At 34.5% G+C, this 23,387-nt stretch overlaps 2 protein-coding genes across 3 annotated transcripts; one reads left to right on the top strand and one right to left on the bottom strand.

Annotated features, from left to right (window-relative positions):
- Nucleotides 1-12,860: 12,860 nt before the first annotated feature.
- LOC121782495 (filament-like plant protein 4) lies at nucleotides 12,861-19,544 on the top strand. 2 transcript variants are annotated; one of them, XM_042180367.1, is made up of 6 exons: nucleotides 12,861-13,049; nucleotides 14,655-14,786; nucleotides 15,343-15,568; nucleotides 15,654-18,090; nucleotides 18,409-18,454; nucleotides 18,838-19,544. In XM_042180367.1, exons 2-6 carry the CDS (start codon nucleotides 14,661-14,663, stop codon nucleotides 19,285-19,287), a joined length of 3,285 nt encoding a protein of 1,094 aa, XP_042036301.1. In that variant the 5' UTR covers nucleotides 12,861-13,049; nucleotides 14,655-14,660; the 3' UTR covers nucleotides 19,288-19,544. The 2 variants fall into 2 exon arrangements, with proteins under 2 accessions (XP_042036301.1, XP_042036294.1); XM_042180360.1 differs by lacking the exon at nucleotides 12,861-13,049 and adding an exon at nucleotides 13,872-14,156.
- A 3,125-nt stretch (nucleotides 19,545-22,669) lies between these two features.
- LOC121768823 (auxin-responsive protein SAUR50-like) lies at nucleotides 22,670-23,387 on the bottom strand. The gene has a single exon (XM_042165393.1). The coding sequence runs from the start codon at nucleotides 23,298-23,300 to the stop codon at nucleotides 22,983-22,985; it is 318 nt and encodes a 105-aa protein (XP_042021327.1). The 5' UTR covers nucleotides 23,301-23,387; the 3' UTR covers nucleotides 22,670-22,982.

Genomic DNA, 23,387 nt, shown 5'->3' with positions numbered 1-23,387 from the left:
TAAATAAATAAAATTATGAGAGTATAGATAGAAGCAAAGATTTGGCTTTACTTCTGTTTGAGATACTAGTATTGCATTTTTGTATGTGAATTGTGATCGGTGATTGAAGGCAAATAAGGAATAAGACGAAGTGGGTAAAACCAAAATGCTACATTGAAAATAAATCTAGGATTCCTAGAGTGCGAAACGAGAAAGTAATAAAGACAAATTCGCCATGGGCCATGTATTAAAATTCCCTAGATTAATATTTTTAATTTTGTGAGTATAGTGGGGGCGATATTTGTGGCAAATATTTATTTCTGAATTCAGGATAACATCTGAAATATTAATATATATATATATAGGGTTGTGATCAATGTCGAACTAATTTTAAAGACCGAACTAGAGATCAAATCTGGGCCATTAGATCTAGTTTTTTTATGAGATGTGCTGCTGTGTAAATTTTTCGGTCTTCATTACAAGCCCATTTTACTTCATTGTATAGATTTATTACTTCATTCCGTACGTAATACCTTGAAACTACAACATGTTTTTACTTTCTTCCAGTAGGTTTTGAAATGATTCAACATATGTTTCATTTGAATTCATTGACCTGAGTTTTTACTTTATTTACATTAAAAATGCAATTTATTCAAGTGCGTTTATTACTTCATTCAGAAACGTTATTACTTCATTGGATAAGGTTTTTACTTCATTCCAGTAGGACTTCACATACTTCATTCCAATAATTTATTGCATCATTTCATGTGTTTATTACATCATATCAGCGTTGTGGCGGTGGTGATAGATATTGTAGAGAGAAAGAACGACACGCGACGGCGAAATCGCATTTACATACTGGAATGAAGTAATAATCCTACTGGAATGAAGTAAAAACCTACTAGAATGAAGTAAAAACCTACTGGAATGAATTTAAATCTTTGTAACATGTTTGTATGACTTATTTACCTTCGGATGAATTAAAATAGGCTCGTGATGAATGTGAAAATAAATTATAAATTTGTGCCTCTCATCTATAAAAAACTAGATCAAAAAACCCTAATTTTGTATGGTTCGGTGGTTCGGTCTTTAAGAGTGGATTTGTGAATAATGGGACTCTATATATATATATATATATATAGGTGTGATCAAATACAAACTCTCTATAATACAAACTGATGTCAACGGAGTGTACAAATTATGTCAACGGGGGCTGTTGACGGGCTGATGTCAACGAAGTGTACAAATTCTGTCAGCGGGGGTGCTGATGTCAACGGAGTGTACAAATTCTGTCAACAAGGGCTGATGTCAACAGGGTGTACAAATTATGTCAACGGGGGTGTACAAATTCTGATTATTCGATGTCAACGGAGTGTACAGATTTGTAGGAAATGTTGACATTAGAAAAATCTCTTATATTAACCGTTGATTAATTGTATTAAGTGAGTAGGATTAAAGTTTGTATAGTTTGTATTATAGAGGGTTTTTAGTTTATCACACCCCATATATATATATATATATATATATATATATATATATATATATATAGGGATGTATTCATTTCCTTTTCCTATATTTCCTCCTTTTTCCTTCTTAATATCAGCCATTAGATTAGAGAAATGGACGGTCAAGATCAACATTGGGTAATTAATCCCGTGTTGCATTATTTGTCCTATTTTGTGCATTATGAGGGTACAATAGTAATCTAATAATGGCTGGAAACCGCTACGAATAATGCACCACATGGTCACGAGTAATGCATATAATTGCCTATATAATGCACAATATGTAAACTGCAATGCATACGAACAAGATGTGTTGTGTTATGATGTTTGACACACGTTTCTTGTTTCCCCTAAGGGTTTAATAAGCTTAGGGGCTAGGGTATAGTACGTAGACATGTATGTAATCTTCACGTGGTAACGAGTAATGGATATATTTGACTATATAATGCACAATTTGTGAACTGCAATGCATACGAACAAGATGTGCTGTGTTATGATGTTTGACACACGTTTCTTGTTTCCCCTAAGAGTTTAATAAGCTTAGGGGCTAGGGTATAGTACGTACGCATTAATAACAAATTATAAAACGATACGAATAATTCACCAAATTGTCACGAGTAATGGATGTTATTAACTATATAATGCACAATATGTGAACTGCAATGCATACGAATAAGATGTACCATGTTATGATGTTTGACACACGTTTCTTATTTCCCCTAAGGGTTTAATAAGCTTAGGGGCTAGGGTATAGTACGTAGACATTACTAAATGCACGTATGTAATCTTCAATCCGTTGATTAACCCATATACACAATACCTCTAATAATGCATAATATACTAAGATAATGACAATTAAGAGCTACATAATGCACTACCTAAACCAAATAATGCACATACGTATATTCCAATAACAACAATTTGTTAGTAATGTCTACGTACTATACCCTAGCCCCTAAGCTTATTAAACCCTCAGGGGAAACAAGAAACGTGTGTCAAACATCATAACATGGTACATCTTATTCGTATGCATTGCAGTTCACATATTGTGCATTATATAGTTAATAACATCCATTACTCGTGACAATTTGGTGAATTATTCGTATCGTTTTATAATTTGTTATTAATGCGTACGTACTATACCCTAGCCCCTAAGCTTATTAAACCCTTAGGGGAAACAAGAAACGTGTGTCAAACATCATAACACAGCACATCTTGTTCGTATGCATTGCAGTTCACAAATTGTGCATTATATAGTCAATTATATCCATTACTCGTTACCATGTGAAGATTACATACGTGTCTACGTACTATACCCTAGCCCCTAAGCTTATTAAACCCTTAGGGGAAACAAGAAACGTGTGTCCAAACATCATAACATGGTACATCTTATTCGTATGCATTGCAGTTCACATATTGTGCATTATATAGTCAATTATATGCATTACTCGTGACCATGTGGTGCATTATTCGCAGATACCAAAATGTGTCAGTTACTTTTCCGTCTAATGTCAATAATAACCCTGTAATGCATACAACCACCTTCTATAATGCAACACGGAACCAGTTTTATAGAATCAATCTGATCCGTTGATGCCTTAGATCTAACGCGTAATATTAAGAAGGAAAAATGATCTAAGATGTGAAAAGGAGAATAACGCTCCCATATATATATATATATATATATATAGGGAGATGATCAAAATAAGTATGTGTTTAAATCCAGAAATGCAGACCAAATCTTGGCCCTAGGATTAGATGATCTAATGGTCAATAATTAACAAAAAACACGGAAGGTCATAATTAAGCAATTTTAGGTCATATTATAATATTTGGGTTTAATGTCATGCTAAGATCGTTTTAGGTCATGCTTTGTTAGCATGACCTAAAAATTACCTAATTATGACCTAAAAGTGACCTAATTATGATATTGTTCTGCGTTTCTGTATTTAAATCTAGTTTTGCATAGATCAAAACCCTATATATATATATATATATATATATATATATATATTGAGTTTTGTCCACACAAACAGAGCAAAAATATACTACTAGTGAATGTAAATTACTACTATATAATAAAACTATAAAAGAGTAGGTGGGGTGTTGCAACAGCATAGAAGGCTAATAATAATATACATAGAAATGTAATTTTATATACTTTATATGAAGATTATTAATGAACATTGCTAAGGAGTATTATTTAATAACTACTTCAATTTCTTGTACTAATAAATTTAACATTTTATGATGCTAACTACTAGGAGTACTTTATTTGTCTCATTTTGCTATATAAAGAAATGGAGAATGAATTATTATTTCTTAATTAATTTTTTCTAATTACATTTATTTGTATTTTTTATAATTTTTGTCAATCTCAAATGAGACACCGACGACTAATGTTTTTCAATTATAAAAGGAAACATAGGTGTTACTATCATTTCGTATGGCGAAAGCAAAGTTAAAAGTTTCCAATGTTGAGGAGTCCATGAAATTGTTGCTAAATCTTGTTGTCATGTTGTTATCATTCATGCTTTATGCCACTATCCTCTTTTTACACTTTTCAATTTTTATATTATTTTATGTTTTGTGGAGAGCCAAAGTCAATAACTTGAGTGCTATTTCTTCATAGCATATGATATGTTGATGGTTGTAGGATATAATTAAAGTAACAAAAATAATGGAAGTGTAGTTGTTTTTTTTCTTTGATAATTGGGTATTTTGAAACCAATAATGAGCACTTTAGCAAATTCTCAAAGCCATTATATGGAGTATTATTTCAATTCATAGTAAATAGGACTCTTTTGATCATACTCATAGAAAATGAAACACTAATATTATTTTTTTCTATATTATTATTTCTCAACTTAATAAACTAAACAATATTGTATGATATATCGTGCCAAACAAACTTTAAGCGGGATTGAGGGATTAAGAAATTCTTGATTTATGGATTCTTTTATGATATTAGTAAGTATTTAACCTTAAAAGTTTAAACTACATATGAATTGAGATTCTTCAAAACTATATAGTATAAATGAAACTTGTTGTAGAAGCATCTCTACAACATGCATATCATTATGAGACTAGGTGGAGTTAATTATATACTCCATTAGTAGTCATTATTATACCTTTATAATTTATTTTACACATTCTTGAATTATTCACCTTCTCAAAGGTGAAATGAATGAAGGTGAACAATAGGCCACGTCAGATGATTCTCAAGCCATAACAAATACTTGTGTTCTGTTAAGTGATGTACTATATATGAAGAGAAAAAGATGGTAACATTAATTCTATAAGTGAAAAGTCAAAATTATTATTGTACTTCATTTATTAAAGGCGAATCTTCTCTCAATTGCCCAAATAGTTGGGGAAAAGATTAAACGAGAAGAATAAGAAGAAGAAGAATATATCACTAGAAAAAAAAATACGCCCAAAATAAAGAAAGATTGATATGAAACTCAATTTTATGTCTTAGTTCCATGTTTACGTAATTAATTAATAGTACCAATTTAACAAAATTAAACCTTCTGTAAAATTACTAAATGAATCCTTTAATTTGCATTTATAAAATATTGATTAAATTTTCAGACAAAAAATTGGCCATTTGTGTGGATAAGGAAATTATAATGGACATATACTACTACTTGAATAACTATTAAAAGCATAGACCAAGAAGGATATTTAGTTTTATTATATGTATAAGAGCATAAATAACCTTATCCCCATTTTCGGCCCCAAGTCCCATCCACGTCATCATTCCTCTACAGTTGCGGCCCAGGCCCTACACTAATAATTGACACTATTCACAACTTCAACCTATTTGACTCGTAAATGCAATACGTTGAACAATTGAAACCGGGAAAATAAATTGTTCATTCGAAAAAAGAAATTACAAGTTCTAGAAAAAAAATACAAATGCAAAAAAACAAAAATTATAACATCAAAATTGCAAAAAAAAAACAAAAAAAACAAAATTATAAAAAAATGCAAAAAAACTAAAAATTAAAACATAAAAAAATGTAAAAAAAATGCAAAAAAATGAAAAATTAGAGAATTGGATCCGCCGCCCCTCTTCTTCCTCTTCCTCTCTCTTCTTCCTCTTCCTCCCTCTTCTTCCTCTCCCCCTCCCTCTTCTTCCTCGTCGAATTGCACCAGAAATCAGAAAATTGGGCTCCGTCACCCATCTCCCTCTCCCTCTTCTTCCTCTCCTCCCTCTTCCTCCCTCTTCTTCCTCTTCCAATTTTTGGCAAAAATTGCTTCCTCCGTCACGTCCCGTACCAGCTAACGCGGGAAAGGGCCGGACCCCGGGACCGGCCCAGGCCGCAAGTCGCCCCCCTCTTACGCGCAGGACGGGCCGGGACTCGCGATTTGCGGCCCGGCCCTCCGCGTTATTCATGCCCTAAAGCCCATCTATACTAAATATACAATTATCTTTAAATTAAGATGTGATTCCGTATTATTGTACACGAACTCGTAGAATATGGATTTGATAACATTAACCAATGTCCAATCAAGAGTTCCTAAGCTTAAACATTGCATGATTGAACTGTCCCAATCAAATGTCACGCAAACTACTTAATTATATTAATTTCAATATATTAATACTATTTTCTGACATTTTAGCCTATCAACGTCGTTTGATTACTATACCCAAAGTCCAATTCAGACAACGACTACTTCATTCAATAATGTGCACAATAATATCGAAAAATATTTCACCTTTTATCTTTATTTTTTTATTCATAAATGATCAAGTTAGGCACTAGCATATAATTCATATCGAATAACATGCATGCTTAGTTTAATTTTTTTAAATGACAATTAATTTTAAACAGTCGGTTTTGCTTCAAAGAAAAGCGCAGATAAAATGTCAAAATTTAACTTTTGTACAAGTTCAAATGGTGGGCCCTTCACATGACTGCAAATCTAACACCATTTATGATAATGAAACATCATTTAAATATTTATCAAAATTACAAAAACCAAATTAATTTATATGCCTGTTGAATTTTGTTTTATGGCCTCTTCAAATGTACAGCTTTTAATTCCCTCCAAAGATACTGATTTCTTTCATTTGGACATTTTTGTTTTACAGATTGAGGCAACTTTGTTCTGACTTTCATAGAAATTCAGTTTATAAAATTCTGTAGCAATTAAGAAAAAATCCTACACGTGCAGTCGGGCTTTATTCTCCTTTTATGTTTAATTTATTTTTTATTAATTAAATTAAGAATAAATGCACCATGTTTTCTGATGTATATAATTTTTGTCATTTTTCAAATAATAAAATACTAAAATACGTTAAATTTGCGAATGTCGGCGGACTCAATCTATGCTATAAATTTCTCAAGGGTGTCATAGTCAATTACCGGAATTCACTCAATTCAGCATCTTTTTTAGCCAGCATTTAACTACTTCATTTTGGCTTCTTTTAACTTTTTTCATCCCATAATAATTTTTATTGAATAACGCCAAGCTATACATATATTTTTTGTAAAAATTAATAAATAATAAATAACAATTTATTTAATGCTATATCTCTTCATAGGTATATGCATCATATGGGAGTAAGAGATAGACACAGATACGAGAGATTGTGTTTCTGTGCTCGGGCTTTATGTTTATTTCACTATGAGCATACTCTTTAAATAGAGTATTAGAGGATTGCTATACATGGTAAGACCGCCTTTGATAAAGTGTCTGTCGACTTCCACGTGTTTAGTCATGTCGTGTTGCACTAGGTTTTCTGAAATACTAATGGCTGCCTTATTGTCGCATAAAAGTTGACTCTTTTCTGGAGTAAGTCCAATTTCGGTCATCAGTCTTCTTAACCATAAGATCTCCATTAATCCACTCTTAATTCATCTGAATTATGCCTCAGCACTTGATAGTTCAACTACTTTCTGCTTCTTACTCCTCCAAGTGACTAAATTCCCTTCAACAAAGGTAAAATAACCTCCAATTGATTTGCGGTCAACCGGATTGCTTGCTCAGTCTGCATCCGTGTATCCATAAATCCCTCGACGTTCATTCTTCTTGAACATTACCCCATGTCCAATAGTTCCCTTCAAGTATCTCGCAATCCTTAGTGCAGCTTCATAATGGTCCTTCTGCGGTCGGTGCATAAACTGACTCACTATTCCCACTACATAGGCAATATCAGGTCTAGTGTGGGAGAGGTATATGAGTTTCCCGACGAGACGTTGATATTTGCCTTGATCTGCTAACTCGGCTCCTTATGTGATTTGCAACCCGTGATTCACTAGAATCAGATTGTCAGCAGGTTTGCAGTCTAGTAGCCCTGTCTCTGCCAGGATGTCTAGTGTGTACTTCTTTTGCCTTAGAAAAATTCCTCATTCAGACCTTAGCACTTCTATCCCCAAGAAATACTTAAGATCTCCTAAATTCTTCATCTCAAATTCTTGGGACAGACTAACCTTGAGCCTCTCTATTTCTTCGGTATCATTTCCAGTAATGATCATGTCATCCACATATATGATTAAACATGCGATTCGACCATCTCTCTTCTTCAGAAATAGTGTATGGTCGGAGTGGCTCCGTTTGAACCCATACTTCATCATAGCTTTGGTAAACCTCCCAAACCAAACTCTAGGAGACTGCTTGAGTCCATACAGAGTCTTCTTCAATTGACATCCTTCTCCCCTCTTGAGCCCGTCAGAGAAGCCCGTGGGTGCTTCCATGTATACATCTCTCTTCAATTCTCCATGCAGGAAGGCATTTGTAACACCAAATTGATGTAGTGGCCAGTCTCTGTTTGCTGCGACTGACAATAGAACTCTAATTGTGTTCATTTTTGCTATTGGAGAGAATGTGTCATCATAATCCACTCCATAAATCTGTGTGTATCCTTTTGCTACTAACCGCGCCTTGGATATTTCAATGGAGCCATCAGGTCGGCGTTTAATAGTGAACACCCACTTGCACCCGGTTGCTTTCTTCCCTTCTAGTATTATGCATTTCACCCAGGTGCCATTTCTTTCCAGTGCTCCCATTTCCTTCAACATTGCTTCCTTCTGCTTCACAGCAGTTGCCTTCTGATACAGATCATAGATCTGTATTCTATCTCCACCGCTTACGTATGTGATTGCCAAAGTATCCCACACATCTTTTGCTGTGGGATATTGTGATACTCTACTAACCAATTTTTGATCCAGGTTCTGGACGATCCAAGTAAATACATGGTTGTCCTCTTGCTGCCATCTTGTGAAGGCAGTGTCAGTTCTTGGCGGAGGGGATGAGACTTCGGTGATGTGAGATATCATCCCTCTGCCAATGATCGACCTCCTCATGAGCACTGCCCATGTGGTGTAATTTTCTCCGTTCATCTTGAACCCGACATCCAACAGGCTCGTATCGACTCTGAAAGATTCATTTACTAAGTGGATTTTCTGGTGGGTTTGTTGGTAATACTTGTTGGGTTTGGGTCATGCTGTATTGCATGAATTCATTGAACATCCGAGCAAATTGCTCGGTTTCGGTCGGTTTGATTTGTTCGGTTTCGTTTGGGTCTATAATTTTGGTGGTGGTTTTTGAACAGAAATCTGCTCTGATCTGGTTAATAGTCGGGATTGGTCCGAGACAGTGATGAAACTATCTGCTCTGATCTGGTTAATAGTCGGGATTGGTCCGAGACAGTGATGAAACTACTCTGAGTCTCATTCCCGCTCTGATACCATCTTCATAGGTATATGCATCATATGGGAGTAAGGGATAGAGAGAGATACGAGAGATTGTGTTTCTGTGCACTGGCTTGATGTTTATTTCACTATGAGCATACTCTTTAAATAGAGTATTAGAGGACTGCTATACACGGTAAGACTTGTGTATGAGAATAGAATCAATTTACAATTAATAAAAAAATCAATCTATCTTAGGACTTGGTGGTAATTTGATCTTGACTTTATTCTGATTTGGTTTTCATTTTCTAACAATATCGAATTACATTATGATCTATTTCTGCTCATTATAAAAAGAGATGCTGATTTAATCCACAAAATATAGTTAACATTCACAAAAATACTAAGTACATTCGTCTCATATTAATTGATGTATTTCTTTTAGACGTCAATTTAAAATTTTGATATTCAAAGATTAATAAAAGAGAAAATTAAATATGAAAGAAAATAAAATATATACCCTGGATATAAAAGAAAAAAAGTAAAAGAAAAATAGAATAAAGTTTTATCAAAAAACATTATGACGCAAATAGCTTGAGAGTTGAGACCGTCCGAATTAGATACCCAGCAAATAGCTTGGATAGAGAGCATATTTTTATAAATTAATCAAATAACACGCCATCTGTCTCACGTTATTTGGATCGTATTCAATTTTGAATTGGAATTTAGATATTAATCACCAGTCACAGTTATTCCTTTTTACTAGACTTGTGGCTTTCTTTACACATCAATGCAAAAACTTTAATTTTACCACTCAGCCGCTTTTTGTAGAGGAATAAATTCACTCCGCCGACAAAAACCAATCTAGGTAAAATGAGGCTACAAACATGGGTGAAACACAATATGGTCGCCGTGACCCAACACGTGTCTGGTGCTCTACCTTGCCGCATGCGCTTGTGGTTATAATGTACACACCAGCTCAACGATGGGGCCCGCGCTTTTTGTGGTGACTGGTTATAAATTAGCATCCAATCATTTCTAGGTAAATCCATATTACTCTTTCCGGCTTTTTAATTGTCATACTTTTGACTCGAGTTTTAACAAATGGTGTATAATACTATAGTACTTCCTCCGTTTTATAATAGTGTAGTATTTTTTTTTGGCGTGAAAATTAAAAAAAGTTGAGAGATGAAGAGAGAGTAAAGTAAATGAGAAGAAATATGTTCACTTTTATTAAAAAGAGAAATGACTCCACTATTATGGAATGTACAAAAATGTCAAATGACTCCACTACTATGGAACGGAAAGAGTAAATTTTAAGAAATACTCCATCCGTCTCACAAGAATATGCTCTCTCTTTCCTTTTTAGTCCGTCCCACAAGAATATGTACTTTCTAAGTTTGGAAAGTCTTTTTCTCTCTAATAAGGTGAGACTCATTCTCCACTAACAATACTTTAATTACATTTTCTCTCTACATCTCTCTAACTTTACCAATTTTACATTAAAACTTGTTTCGTCCCCAAAGTGCGTATTCTTTGGGGAATGGAGAGAGTATAATGAAAAGTGATCTGAAAAAGTTAATAAAATATGAGTCTTATTTTTATATATAAATTTTATAATGAAATATAAGTGTGAATGAGTTAGGGGGATTTGGGGCCATTAATAAAAGAAGTACTACTCAAAAGTAATTATGACATATATTAGCGGACGGATTAAAAAGTAAATTAATGACAAGTAATAACAGACATATATAATAATATTAGTACTAATATTTGTCACTAGTAACCCATTTTGTCTCTTATTTGTTTTGAGACTTTAATAAAACAAAAACACGACGCGTATGATGTGTTTCAGGAAAAAAAATGTAGAAGTTTATATTCAAACATTTCTGTTTTTTTGAAAGGATTCAAAATTTCAAAGATTTCATATGTTTTCTTATAAGATATCAGCTTCTAATAATCTCTTATTGTCTTCTACTACTACTTACCAAATAATATTAAGTGTATATTAAATAGTTGACTCGGGGAATTTAATTTGCAACAGAAGAATACCGCCAACTTCACGAAATCAAGTGAGATACTTTAGATATCTGTACACAAGAGAAAAAAAATTGTACGTACTTATATTTGTATAAATTTTACAAAAATAGTTTTGTAATTTTTTATCAAAAAAATATTAAAACATATTGAACTATATTATTACCGTCGCAAAGATAATCGAGCTATTAATTTATAAAATTACGAACTTTACTGATATTTTCCACAAACTTAAATTTGACCTCACAAATCATGAATTTACCTCGATGAATAAAATAGTGTCTATTTAATCAGCTCCAATTTAAAAAAGAGTTTAATTTTGTGACCAACAAATATCTACATAAGGCCATTAGCAGCAGTGGGGCACCCTAAGGCGCACCACGTCATCAGTTTTATCCTCCTACCCCCATCTGCAGTGGGGCGCCATAAGGTGCCCTATGCATTTTTTTGAATATTTAAATAACTACAAAAATTATGAAAAAATTTCATTTTATTTATAAAAATTAATACATTACAATACGAATTAAAAAAAATACGCAAACTTCAGATGTCGAACTACTTGATTCCGAGGAACTAGAACTATTGGTGTTGTCGTCGGGGTTCATTTTGGTATGCGAGAAAGGTAGAATCGTGAGAGATGAGCGAAATGAGAGAGGCGATTTGTTCGTATGCACAAGTGAATGAGAAACGAGGTTTAAATAGGACGATCTATCGGGTGTGTGCTTCGGCCGCGCCCGATGGCAGCACCCCACAATGGTGCCATCGTCCGCGCCTGAAGACGATGAACGCCATCGGGCGCCCCATTGTGGGTGCCCTAAGTTGTGAACTTGTGATTATAGAGATTAATACTATCATTATTAGATGAGTAAAAGTAAAAATTGCAAAACGAGAGTGGAAGGAATCAGATACGACGGATGCACATGGAATCAAAAGTGGAGAATCAGTGTCGCCACGCTCTAATCATGAGCTGGACGCAAAATGACTGTGGTCCCCACTTCTCAAATACAGCTCATCCTGTCACCCACTTGTCAATAACTCATTTCCTTAGGGGCGCTTTCGTCATTTACTCCCTTTTAAATACTACTCCTATTAACTTTCTTTTTACACCATCTGTATCAATTATAACTTAATTTCTCATATGTCACAACACAAACTGTAGTCCTACTACTTTCAATTTGTAAAAATTTAGGACTAGACTTCCAAAATCTCTTGATTAATTACAAAGTTATGAAACAAATATATGTAGTAGAGAAGAAATCGTTACAAATCGATAAAAGAAAATAAACATTATTGGAATATTATAATTATTTTATAAAAATGTTGAAAGCTTGAGATTTATTCTGTAACCAATACACGATTTAGTGGATTAGATAAGGTTTAATTTTACAAATATTGTTAATTTAGGTATATAATACTTAATGTATGGACAATGTTACGTATATTCAGTCTTTGTCTTTTATCATTATAAGGAAAATGTGATGTATATTCAGTCTTTGACTTTTACATGATAATTTCTAACAATCTCAAAGTAATTTAATTTCATGATGTGAAGGTAAGTGAAACTTGTTAGGTTGGAATAGAAAATGCACTGTTACAGCGATTATATTTAATTCCCATATTTTTTATTTCTCCGAAATTAAGAAATCAAATTTTATTAATTTAAAATAAGGCTGATGTTTTGGAGCTTTCCGACGTCTTGCCTTTAAACGCTGGAGACATTTTCACCACCCATCCCCACCACCACCACCACCACCACCCCGTCACCATTCGCTTTCTCTCTCTACAGAGTAAAAACCTCTCTCTAAGGTCTATACCTACTGCCTTCCATTAATCAGATCTCCGTTGTTCCAGTTCAATCTCATATTCACTGCATTGCTTACTGCCGGTGAGTGCGTGAGATTCATGCTCTAAATGCTTTTGATTTTTCTTCTTCGGAATGACGAGCAGCTAATTGAGGACTTTTTTTCATCACAGTTGCTTTGTTTTCTGTTTCGCGAGAGCTCTTCCCTTTTCTGCTGTTTTTGTTTGGCAAAATCCTCTTTCTTTTGCTCCACAATTTTCAAATTCCATTTTGTGCCTTTTTAGTTTCTAATCTGAGTTCATTGTTCCAATTCTCTTGCTCATTTGCTTCGCCGTTTTCGGTTGGTTAGCAATTCGTCGGCCTGATTTAATTTGCTTCAAAGTGTCGGTAGTTTGATGTGGATTGATGTTTTTGTGCTCGATTTGTGCAAATTTTTGCAATGCGTTTCTGATTTAAGATTCCATCTAAAATTTGAAAGCTACTTAGCTGTATTAATTGTAAGTACAGCTAATTGCTATATAAGGCCCTGCAGGTTGTTGAGTTTTGTGTTTATTCTTTTTCCTATATTCATATAAGCGTTTGGTGTCGAAAAGTAGTTTCTGTTGAAAATCGTAAAGTTTTTAAAATTCGAGGAAATTATGCTTGAACATTTAGATGTTAATTAGATTCAATGAGGTAGATTGCTGCTCATCAAAAATTTATGTTGTGATCAAACTCAGTTTTGGATATTAATTTAATTAGAATGTTTTTAATACTTATGATAATGTACCACTTTCTTAAGAAATTTCCTGCAATAGAGTGCCAACTATATTTATTTTTTTGTAGTATTTTGTTACATTCTGGGAATGTCCTTTTCATGGTGGATTGGTTGCCCTATCCTTTTCCTATGTTTCTAAAATCTACAGTAGTTGTATGCTTTTTAAAAATGATCAGCTGCTAATGCAGAATCCGTGTTGAGAATATGACTGTAGAGTTGTCATGTAGACCCTTTGATTATGCTCATGACCATGATCTGATGGCCTATAATGATTTTTCTCTTCGGATATAAACTTTTTTCCATCTTGTTATTCGAAAAGACAAAAAAAGAGGAACAGAGAAATGCAGTTTCTCTTCCTCTGTGTTTTCCCCTCTAGCTCATGAAGCATTTGAACGGATACAAATTTGATGATCAAGTTGGGGGCTGTAAAAAAAGTTAACTTTTGACTGACCTTTTTCAAGATTGCATTTACTAGAGTTGTCGGTTTATTTGGCTATATGCTGGTTTTTCTGATTGAAATTCTTGTTCATGTAGCAATTTGTGGATGAACTTGCTTGCATATTGATCACTTTGCTTACAAGTTTTAATCCGTAGGGAGTATTGGGCAACAGCGATTCGAGCATAGAAGTAGTATGCATGTCTTTGTTAGTCATTTAGTGGATAGATGAATGAAAATTTCCATCTACTTAGTTTATCACTTGCATTTAAGAAATATTTAGTGTACAAATATATTTATGACCTTGAGTACACAATTGTATAATCGGAAACAAGTGCATGTAGCAATTTTTTACCTGAAAGGCTAACATTGTAATGCAAAAACTGTTACTATTACAAGAATTGTATACATGCATTTTTTTACTTTTGAAGTTATGTTTGTGCCACTTAGTCTACTTTTTAGCTTCACTTTTTCATAATTTTCTTTGCATTAACAGCTAAGGATGGATATAAGGAGTTGGCCATGGAAGAAGAAATCATCTGATAAGCAGGCTGCTGAGAAAACAGCTGCCACTGCATCAGAGTCTTCTACAGCTGCTTCAGATATAAGTGCAGCTCAAATCGACAAGGTTATTTCATATTAAGATGATTGATTCTCATGTTGAATTATATGCTACACGCACCATTTGCTATCATTCACTCATCACATTATTTAGATGATCCAGTACTGGTTCCCATGTACAAGAAATTCTGTTTTTTGTCTCTTTAGTTTCAGTTACTTTGCTAAGCCTCATTTTTATTGATTTGGACACCGAAAACTCTAATAACTTCTTTGAGTAAAGCTAATGAGATAGTTCTTCAGCATCTCAACAGTTCTCTAGAGATTGAAGTGCTTGAAGGCCATTCTGATTAGGACTTTCTAGTCGAAAATTGCCTCAATGGTTTCCAAAGTTTCCCTTTGTGTTTTTTTTGTTTTGCTCGTGTACATTAGGCAGCTGAAGTCCTTAAGGCCATCCTGAATAAGATTTTTAGTCTCAAGTTGCCTCATTGATTTTTTTTTTTCTTTGCAATTTTATTCGTACTCATTTATATTAGTGTTGGTTTCTTGTTATGCCCATTTTCTTGAACTATTGTACCTAATGACTTCTATCTTGATACTTAATCTTGATCCTATTTTTAATGTAGGCAAAACAAGAAAATAAAAAGCCCAAATATGTTCAAATTTCTATGGAATCATATACACATCTAACTGGATTGGAGGATGAAGTGAAGTCCTATGCCGAACAGGTGCAGACCTTAGAGGAGGAAGTGAAAGAACTCAATGAAAAGTTATCTGAAGCAGATACTGAAATGATTGATAAAGAAAATTTGGTCAAACAACATGCCAAAGTTGCTGAAGAAGCTGTGTCAGGTTCGTAGATACTATTATTAAATATCTCTATCTTAATAAAAGTTTTAAGATGGTAGAGCTTATGGCCGCCAATTTTGTTGGACAGGTTGGGAGAAGGCTGAGGCTGAAGCTGCGGCACTGAAAAATCATCTGGAATCTGTCACACTGCTGAAGCTTACTGCTGAAGATCGGGCAACACATCTGGATGGTGCTCTCAAAGAATGTATGAGGGAGATACAGAATTTGAAGGAAGATCATGAACAAAAGTTGCAGGAACTTGCTCTTAACAAAGCAAAGTTGTTTGACAAGATGAAGTTAGAGCTTGAAGCAAAAATAGGTTATCTGGACCAAGAGTTAATGAAGGCTGCAGCTGAAAATGCTGCATTATCGAGGTCCTTGCAAGAGCGCTCTAACATGCTAATCCAGATTAATGAAGAGAAATCACAGGCTAATGCCGAGATAGAACTTTTGAAAACTGAAATTGAGTCTTGTGAAAGAGAAGTAAACTCACTCAAATATGAACTCCATATCGCTAGGAAAGAGGTGGAAATTCGCAATGAGGAGAAAAACATGAGTGTGCGGTCCGCCGAGGCAGCAACCAAACATCACCTGGAAGGTGTCAAGAAAATTGCTAAGCTTGAGGCGGAATGTCAAAGATTACGAGGCCTTGTTCGGAAGAAACTTCCTGGTCCAGCTGCACTAGCCCAAATGAAATTGGAAGTTGAGAGCTTGGGTCAAGACTATGGAGACTCTCGTTTAAGGAGATCTCCTGTGAAGCCTTCCACTCCACACTTGTCTCAGCTGCCGGACTTTTCACTCGACCATGCCCAGAAGTGCCTCAAAGAAAATGAGTTACTCACAGAACGGCTACTTGCAATGGAGGAAGAAACAAAAATGCTTAAAGAGGCATTGGCAAAGCGTAACAGTGAATTGCAAGCTTCTAGGAGTATCTGTGCTCAAACGGCTAGCAAGCTTCAAAATATGGAAGCACAACTAGAAGCTAATGGTGAACAGAAAAATCATCACATTTATAATCCTCAGGTTCCAATTGATAGTCTCAGTAGTCAGAAAGCCAGTATTCCATCAAGTTTGACCACTATGTCGGAAGATGGAAATTATGATAATATAAGCTGTTCTGGTTCATGGACTGCTGGAATGATGTCTGAGCTCTCACATCTGAAGAAGGAAAAGTCCATGGACAGTCCACAGAAATCTGAAAGTGCTAATCATGCTGACCTTATGGACGACTTCTTAGAGATGGAGAAGCTGGCCTATCAATCGAATGGAACGGTCTCAGGTGCAGACTTTGCAGGTAATACAGTCAATGAAGGATCTGAACTTGTAAAGTGTGAAGCTTCAGTTGAAGTGGCCACCAGTGCAGACCCTCGTTTAGGTGAGCATGGTTTGGAACCTCAAGCGGTTTCTAAAGAAGATGCAAATGTAGTAAATCTTCAACCTAAAGCAGACCCACAGGTCTTTGTGAAACTCCAGTCAAAGATATCCGGGGTTCTTGAATTAGTCTCTAATGAAAGGGACATGGAAAAAATAATAAAGGAAGTTAGACAAGCTATGCAGGACATGCATGAAACTTTACATCACCACTCGGTGAATGGTTTTACTGAGGAAAATTGTCCTTCTGGCATAAGACCTGATCAAATAACTGAGGATACCAAGATGACAGCCACAACTGAGACTTTGGTGCCTCGAGATGCTAGCTCATCCGTCGATACTTTTGAAGCCATTAATGAAGAAGTAGAAGTTGCCATTATGCAGATTTCTGACTTTATCACTAATCTTGGCAAAGAAGTGAAGACTGTCACGGAAGCAAGGCCTGATGGAGAAGATGGGTTGAATAAAAAAATTGATATATTTTCTGCCAAATATAATGAAGCAAGGAAGAGTTATCTCAATCTGAATGATTTTGTTCTTGATGTTTCTGATGTATTGAACAAGGCAAGCGAGCTGCATCTGAATGCTATTGGATTTAGAAGTTCTGAAGTTGAAACTGGTAGCTCCGATTGTATTGACAAGATTGCCCTACCAGAGAACAAGGTTGTTGTGGAATCATTAGGAGAGAGGTATCCAGATGGGTGTGCACACTTCTCGGATTCTGCATCCGATCCAGATGTTCCTAATGATGGGAATCTTGTTCCAATCTCTGAATCAACAACCACTTCTTGGAAATGTTCACTGGAGGAGTTTGAACAATTGAAAATGGACAAGGATAGCCTGGCAGTTGATCTAGCTAGATCTTTGGAAAATTTTGAAACTTCCAAGTCTCAGTTGCTGGAGACAGAACGCCTTCTGGCTGAGGTTAAATCACAATTAGCAACAGCTCAGAAGTCCAACAGCCTGGCTGAGACACAGCTCAAATGCATGGCAGAATCCTACAATTCGCTTGAGACACGTTCTGAAGAATTGAAGACTGAGTTAAATCTTCTCCGAGGCAAAATACAAAATTTGGAGAAAGAGCTGCTAGACGAGAAAAGAAGTCACGAGGAGGCACTTAACAGATGCAAAGATCTTCAAGACCAGCTTGACAGGTACTAACAACTGACACATACTAAATTTCCAAGTTCCTTACAAATGAGTTGATCTTGCCTGATACCCAGTAAGGTTTTTAAATTGGTTTGGGTTGGATAATTTCAAACAGTTTTCATTCACCTATGAGCTAAACTATGAACCAAATTTAGTGCTAAATTATTTCTGCTTACATGGTTGGTTGAATTCAAATTAGTCACCTATTTTTATTCGTTTCTTTTTACGCCAAGTCTTCTGTTTCAATTAGTGTGCATAGTATTTCTTGCAGTGAAGGTTTCATTTATATCTAATATGCTTTCTCTATGACATTCCAATATCAGGGCTGGTAATTGTGCAGCAGCTGAAACCGATGAGAGGTCTGGCCAGGTGAGCTTTATACTTATATTTCTTACTCTGCTTTGCTTATTAAATTTTTTCAAACAGGATTTACTAGCCTCTGCAATGCCTTAGCTCATCATTAAAATATTAGTATTTGAAAATTGAAGATTGCAACTGAGTGGCACTCCCATATTAAAAATTCTTAAAAGAAACAGTGAAGAAGAAACCCAGAAATGGGATGTTGGTCTAGATATGCAGTTTGAACTTTGAATAGATAAATGTGAAGAAAGGAGTAGCTGATGAGACATTAGTTAATTTTTTGACCAGTTAATTACGAGACGTTTGTAATTGGTTATTTTATGAAGAAATCATTAAAATATTTTGATTAGTTGAGGTTCTGGAAAACTTATAGCACCTATTATCAATTTCAGGAGAAGGAGTTGGCAGCCGCAGCAGAAAAGCTGGCAGAGTGTCAAGAAACCATATTCCTTCTAGGCAAGCAAATGCAAGCTCTACGTCCACAAACAGACGTGCGTTCCCCAAATAACACGAGGAGTCAAAAAGTCGAAGCCTCTGTCGAGGAAGAACCAACTATAAGTGGCATGAATTTGCAAGATTCTGATGCACCTGATGTAGACTCTGCTGCTTCCCTCCATTTGCACAGAGCTGGCTCAGAATCTCCCATGGATATATTTAATGCTTCTTTCAGTCCATCTGATTCCGACGCTAACAACTTATTGAGATCTCCGGTCAGCTCAAAACCACCAAGCCACCGCCCTACAAAGTCGGGCTCCTCTTCTGCGTCGACTACTCCTACACCAGAGAAACATGCTCGTGGATTTAGCAGATTCTTTTCGTCTAAAGCGAAGAACGCCTCTTAGTCGTGCAGCATGCTATATATATACATATATATATCTAGCAGAAAAATATAAGCATTCGTGTATATAATGACTCAGACCCATTCCAACTTATCATACTTGTAATTTGGTGTTAGAATTGAGGCACACTTTTGGAGATGGTTGAATTTGACTTTTGTTTGAAGAGTGCTTTTTCTTTGTTTTTAGATTGAATCGATGAGCATTCGTGTATACAATAAGACATGTCTCTCTACCTAATTAATTGATTCATTTTTGTTTCATTTCTCTGTTTCATTTTCTACTAGGTGTTTCAAAATTTTCAATGGCAAACTTGATATTAAAAAAATACTGACAATTAATTTATTATAAAAATTATTACGATGGGACGACTACGCACTTTCATATACAAAAGCACATGCACAATATTACATTGCATGTGAATCTACCTATCACAATAAAGTGACAAATATATTCCCTATCTGCAAATAAAATTAAAACAAAGAAAGTATTAAAATACTATAAACCAATTCTATTAACTTGAATATAATTAGACAATCATAATAAGTGAAGACGAATTTAATTAATTGTGATCCACTAAATATGTAATGGGCAAGTTGAATGAAGATTAAATAAAGTAGCATCATAGAGAGTTTGTGCATCGTTTTCTCAACACTATCTCGAAATGTCACATGTTGAATCAACGTGACAATAAAATGAATTTGGTTAGTAGTTCAAAAGCAGCAACACTAAATTGTTCAATAATTTATAGTAAAACACGAAACAGTGAAAAGACTCTAAGAGCATCCACAACGGTGGCAACACGCCGTCCGTCCGCCGCTGGCACGGACGTGCTCTTAGCTAAGAGCACGTTCGTGTCAGCGAGCAGGGCGACGTGACGCGCTTCTATTGGCCATTGGCATTTTCTTTTTTTTTTCTTTTTTTTAAAAAATCGAAAATAATATAAAAAATTAAAAAATATATGTTTTCGGATTCCAAAAAATATACAGATTTTATTACCATTTTTTGAAATTTTTTAAAAAATTTAATCCCAAAATCATCTATAAATACACATATTCATCATCTATTTGGGCGAAATTCGGCCACGAGTAGTGGATTTTTTTAAAATTTTATGAATTTAATTATATAATTTTTAATTTTTAGGATTTAAATTATGTAATTTTTAATTTTTAAGACTTTAATTATGTAATTTTTATTTTTTTTTGTAATTTATAATATTATTTCAGTTATTTTTAATGAATTTTAATTTTGTGGAAATGTTTTTATTTAAAATGAATAATTGAATGGTGAGACCCTTGTGCTCGTCCTTGCAGAAGAGCACGACTGTGGGTGTTGTGCTCTTGCCTAAGAGCAGGCAGAAAAAGTGTGGCCGGGCCCACAATCATGCTCGTTGGAAAGAGCACGGTTGTGGATGCTCTAAAGCTCAATAATTGATTGATGTTTTAAATGCGTCCAAATATAACTAACAAAATACTAAACCATATTTAGTTCTTAGATTGTGAAGTCCAATTACTTTCTGTAGGACTTAATTAGAAACCAGCTTTTCACACAATTGAATTTTAATGTACCCACTCTTTAACGTGAAACATATAAGTGAAAAAACAAAATAGGTATTTTATAAATTATAATGCTACGATATTTGTTAATGTTTCTTTTATGCTATTGCTTTTATAAATAGATGTTTCAAAACGTATAAAATTAATGATTAAAAATATCTTTAGTTAATACAATGCGATTTTTTCATTTGATCATTTCTCAATATATTTATATATGGCCGTATTATAAGTAGGACCACCTCCTCCAACTCTTCACTATTTTTAATAGTAATGAATTTGATTTTAAATGATATGTGTGTGACATCTACTCAATTTGGTACTATACTACATGTGACCATTGTCTTGTTTATAAATCTGGACTGGGTCCCTAAATTTCCTTCAGTTTTCCAAATCTCATGCACTGAGCTTATGGTTGAATTAGGACAATTTAATTAATTAATTAATACTACTGTTTTTCCTTCACAAAATAAACACATCTCTGAATTTTACCTAAGTGCTAAGTTAATGGTACTAGCTAGTACTACTAGATATTGTAGAATTTAGACACCTCGCGTTATGAAATTGTATTTTGCTCGTTTAATTCAATCATATATCTGTCCATACATTCAAGTCCTCCATACATTTTTCTAAATTAGAAACTGATTTTATTTTTTTTTTCTTCTCTTTAACTAGTTGATTTAATAATTTCGAACTGAATTGATATCCTTGTGGCTATAATAGAATATTTTTGTATATTGTTATTCGTATATCAACTATTTGAAGATACTAAAGAAAAAAATGGAAAAACCAATCTGATTGATAATTTGGCATCAGGTAGGTAATATACCATAAAAAATAGACGCACTCACTATCTATCATTATCAGATTCCGAATTTACTCCTTTTTCATTGGTATCTTTTTCCTCCTGACTTGTTTCTTTCTAATTAATAGGTCTCAATTAGTGGTCCAAATATTCATCAATTTTCGCAGTTACCTAATCTTTAAGAACATGCTTGCTAGTTGCTACAATGAAATGAAATGAACGTTGAAAATAAATGAACATTGGAAATGAATGAGAAACCTCGATTTATCTGTTTGGTAAGCACAAGAATACAAAAAGAAAAATAATAAAAATGAATATCAAATAAAGAGAGAGTAAGATAATATACTAGTACTAGTATTTACGATAATATCACAACATGTACCTCTCGTCATACCTCTTCCTCTTCCTCTTCCTCTTCCTCTGTCACATCAATACTCCCCTCAATTTATGCGTCGGGCCATAATTCTCACAACTCAAATCCCTCCTCATACATCATCCCATGCATACCTTAACTTTTCACATTTTTAACTAACTAATTGTAGTCACATTTTATGATAAAACTAATACTACTACTATGTAAGTACAACACACATTCAACTAACTTTTTATACCAACTTTCTCTTACAAAGTCAAATACTTTGTTAAAACTCGCACCGATCCAGTATGAAACATTTATTCCCGGACAAATGGAGTATTAGTTTTCGATGTGGTACAAACACTCACATGTAATTAGAATGAGGGCTTAAGTTCCTATCAAGCATGGGCGGACCCATGTGGAGGACCCAAGGGGGCTTAAGCCCCTAATGAGCTAATTATGTTTAATATTTTTTAAAAAAAAATTCAAATTTTATGTATATAATTATGTAAAATCCCATATCAACCATCTCAAAAATATACTTTTAAAAATTGAAAAATATTATACACAAGTTTTTTTTTGCATCAGCCCCAACCATAAAAAAAGTCATTTTTTAAATACGTATATAATCGTCGGCCGCTGACTCGAGCCATGAAAATAACAAGAAAAATAGAATTAAAGAAGCAGTGCAATATATTAAATTATTAATAGTACTCCCACAGGGTACAAATCAAGGCCACAATCAACATTAATTACAGCCAAAAAAACCACTGCTAGAGGAAAAACCAAACACTTCCCATATTCCTAAATTTACACGCATATTTCCTAACCCAATTACATTTCAACATCATGGGATTCTAGTCAGCCAGTCAAGAAATCTAAAAAAAAAAAAAATCCACAAGCATGGATAAAAATAATATTACCAGTATATAGCTAGTCCAGTAATAAATAAACTGGACCAAATTTTCTGCATAATTATTTTTTATTACTATCTAACGAATGACATTAGAGACTCGAATACTTGATCATCGCATGGAATAGTGATGCCCATGTCGTGATCGAATCCGAACTCGTCTTCAGCTTGTTGAAGCAGGCTCAGGAATTCGGGCATGTTGAGAACCGTAATAGGAACGATGTATCTGGTCCTGTTCTCGCCCACGTACACCACGAAATGCCCCTTTGGCACGTCCAACGGCAGCCCTTCCTCGTTCTCGTACCCGTGCTTCTTCCCTAAGCTCGAGCACCGCCTCATGATCTGCTTGATCATGGCTCTTTGTGTCAGCTTGTTTGATTTTCTAATGGCCATTTTGAGAATTATATGGTGATAATGATCAACTTCTCTTTTTTTGAGAATGAGAGAGGAGAGTTGAGAAGAAGGGTGAGGTGAGAAAGA

The sequence above is a fragment of the Salvia splendens genome, chromosome 2, assembly GCF_004379255.2.
Source record: "Salvia splendens isolate huo1 chromosome 2, SspV2, whole genome shotgun sequence".
NCBI classification, from domain to species: Eukaryota; Viridiplantae; Streptophyta; class Magnoliopsida; order Lamiales; family Lamiaceae; genus Salvia; species Salvia splendens.
This window is presented reverse-complemented; position numbering and strand designations above follow the sequence as displayed.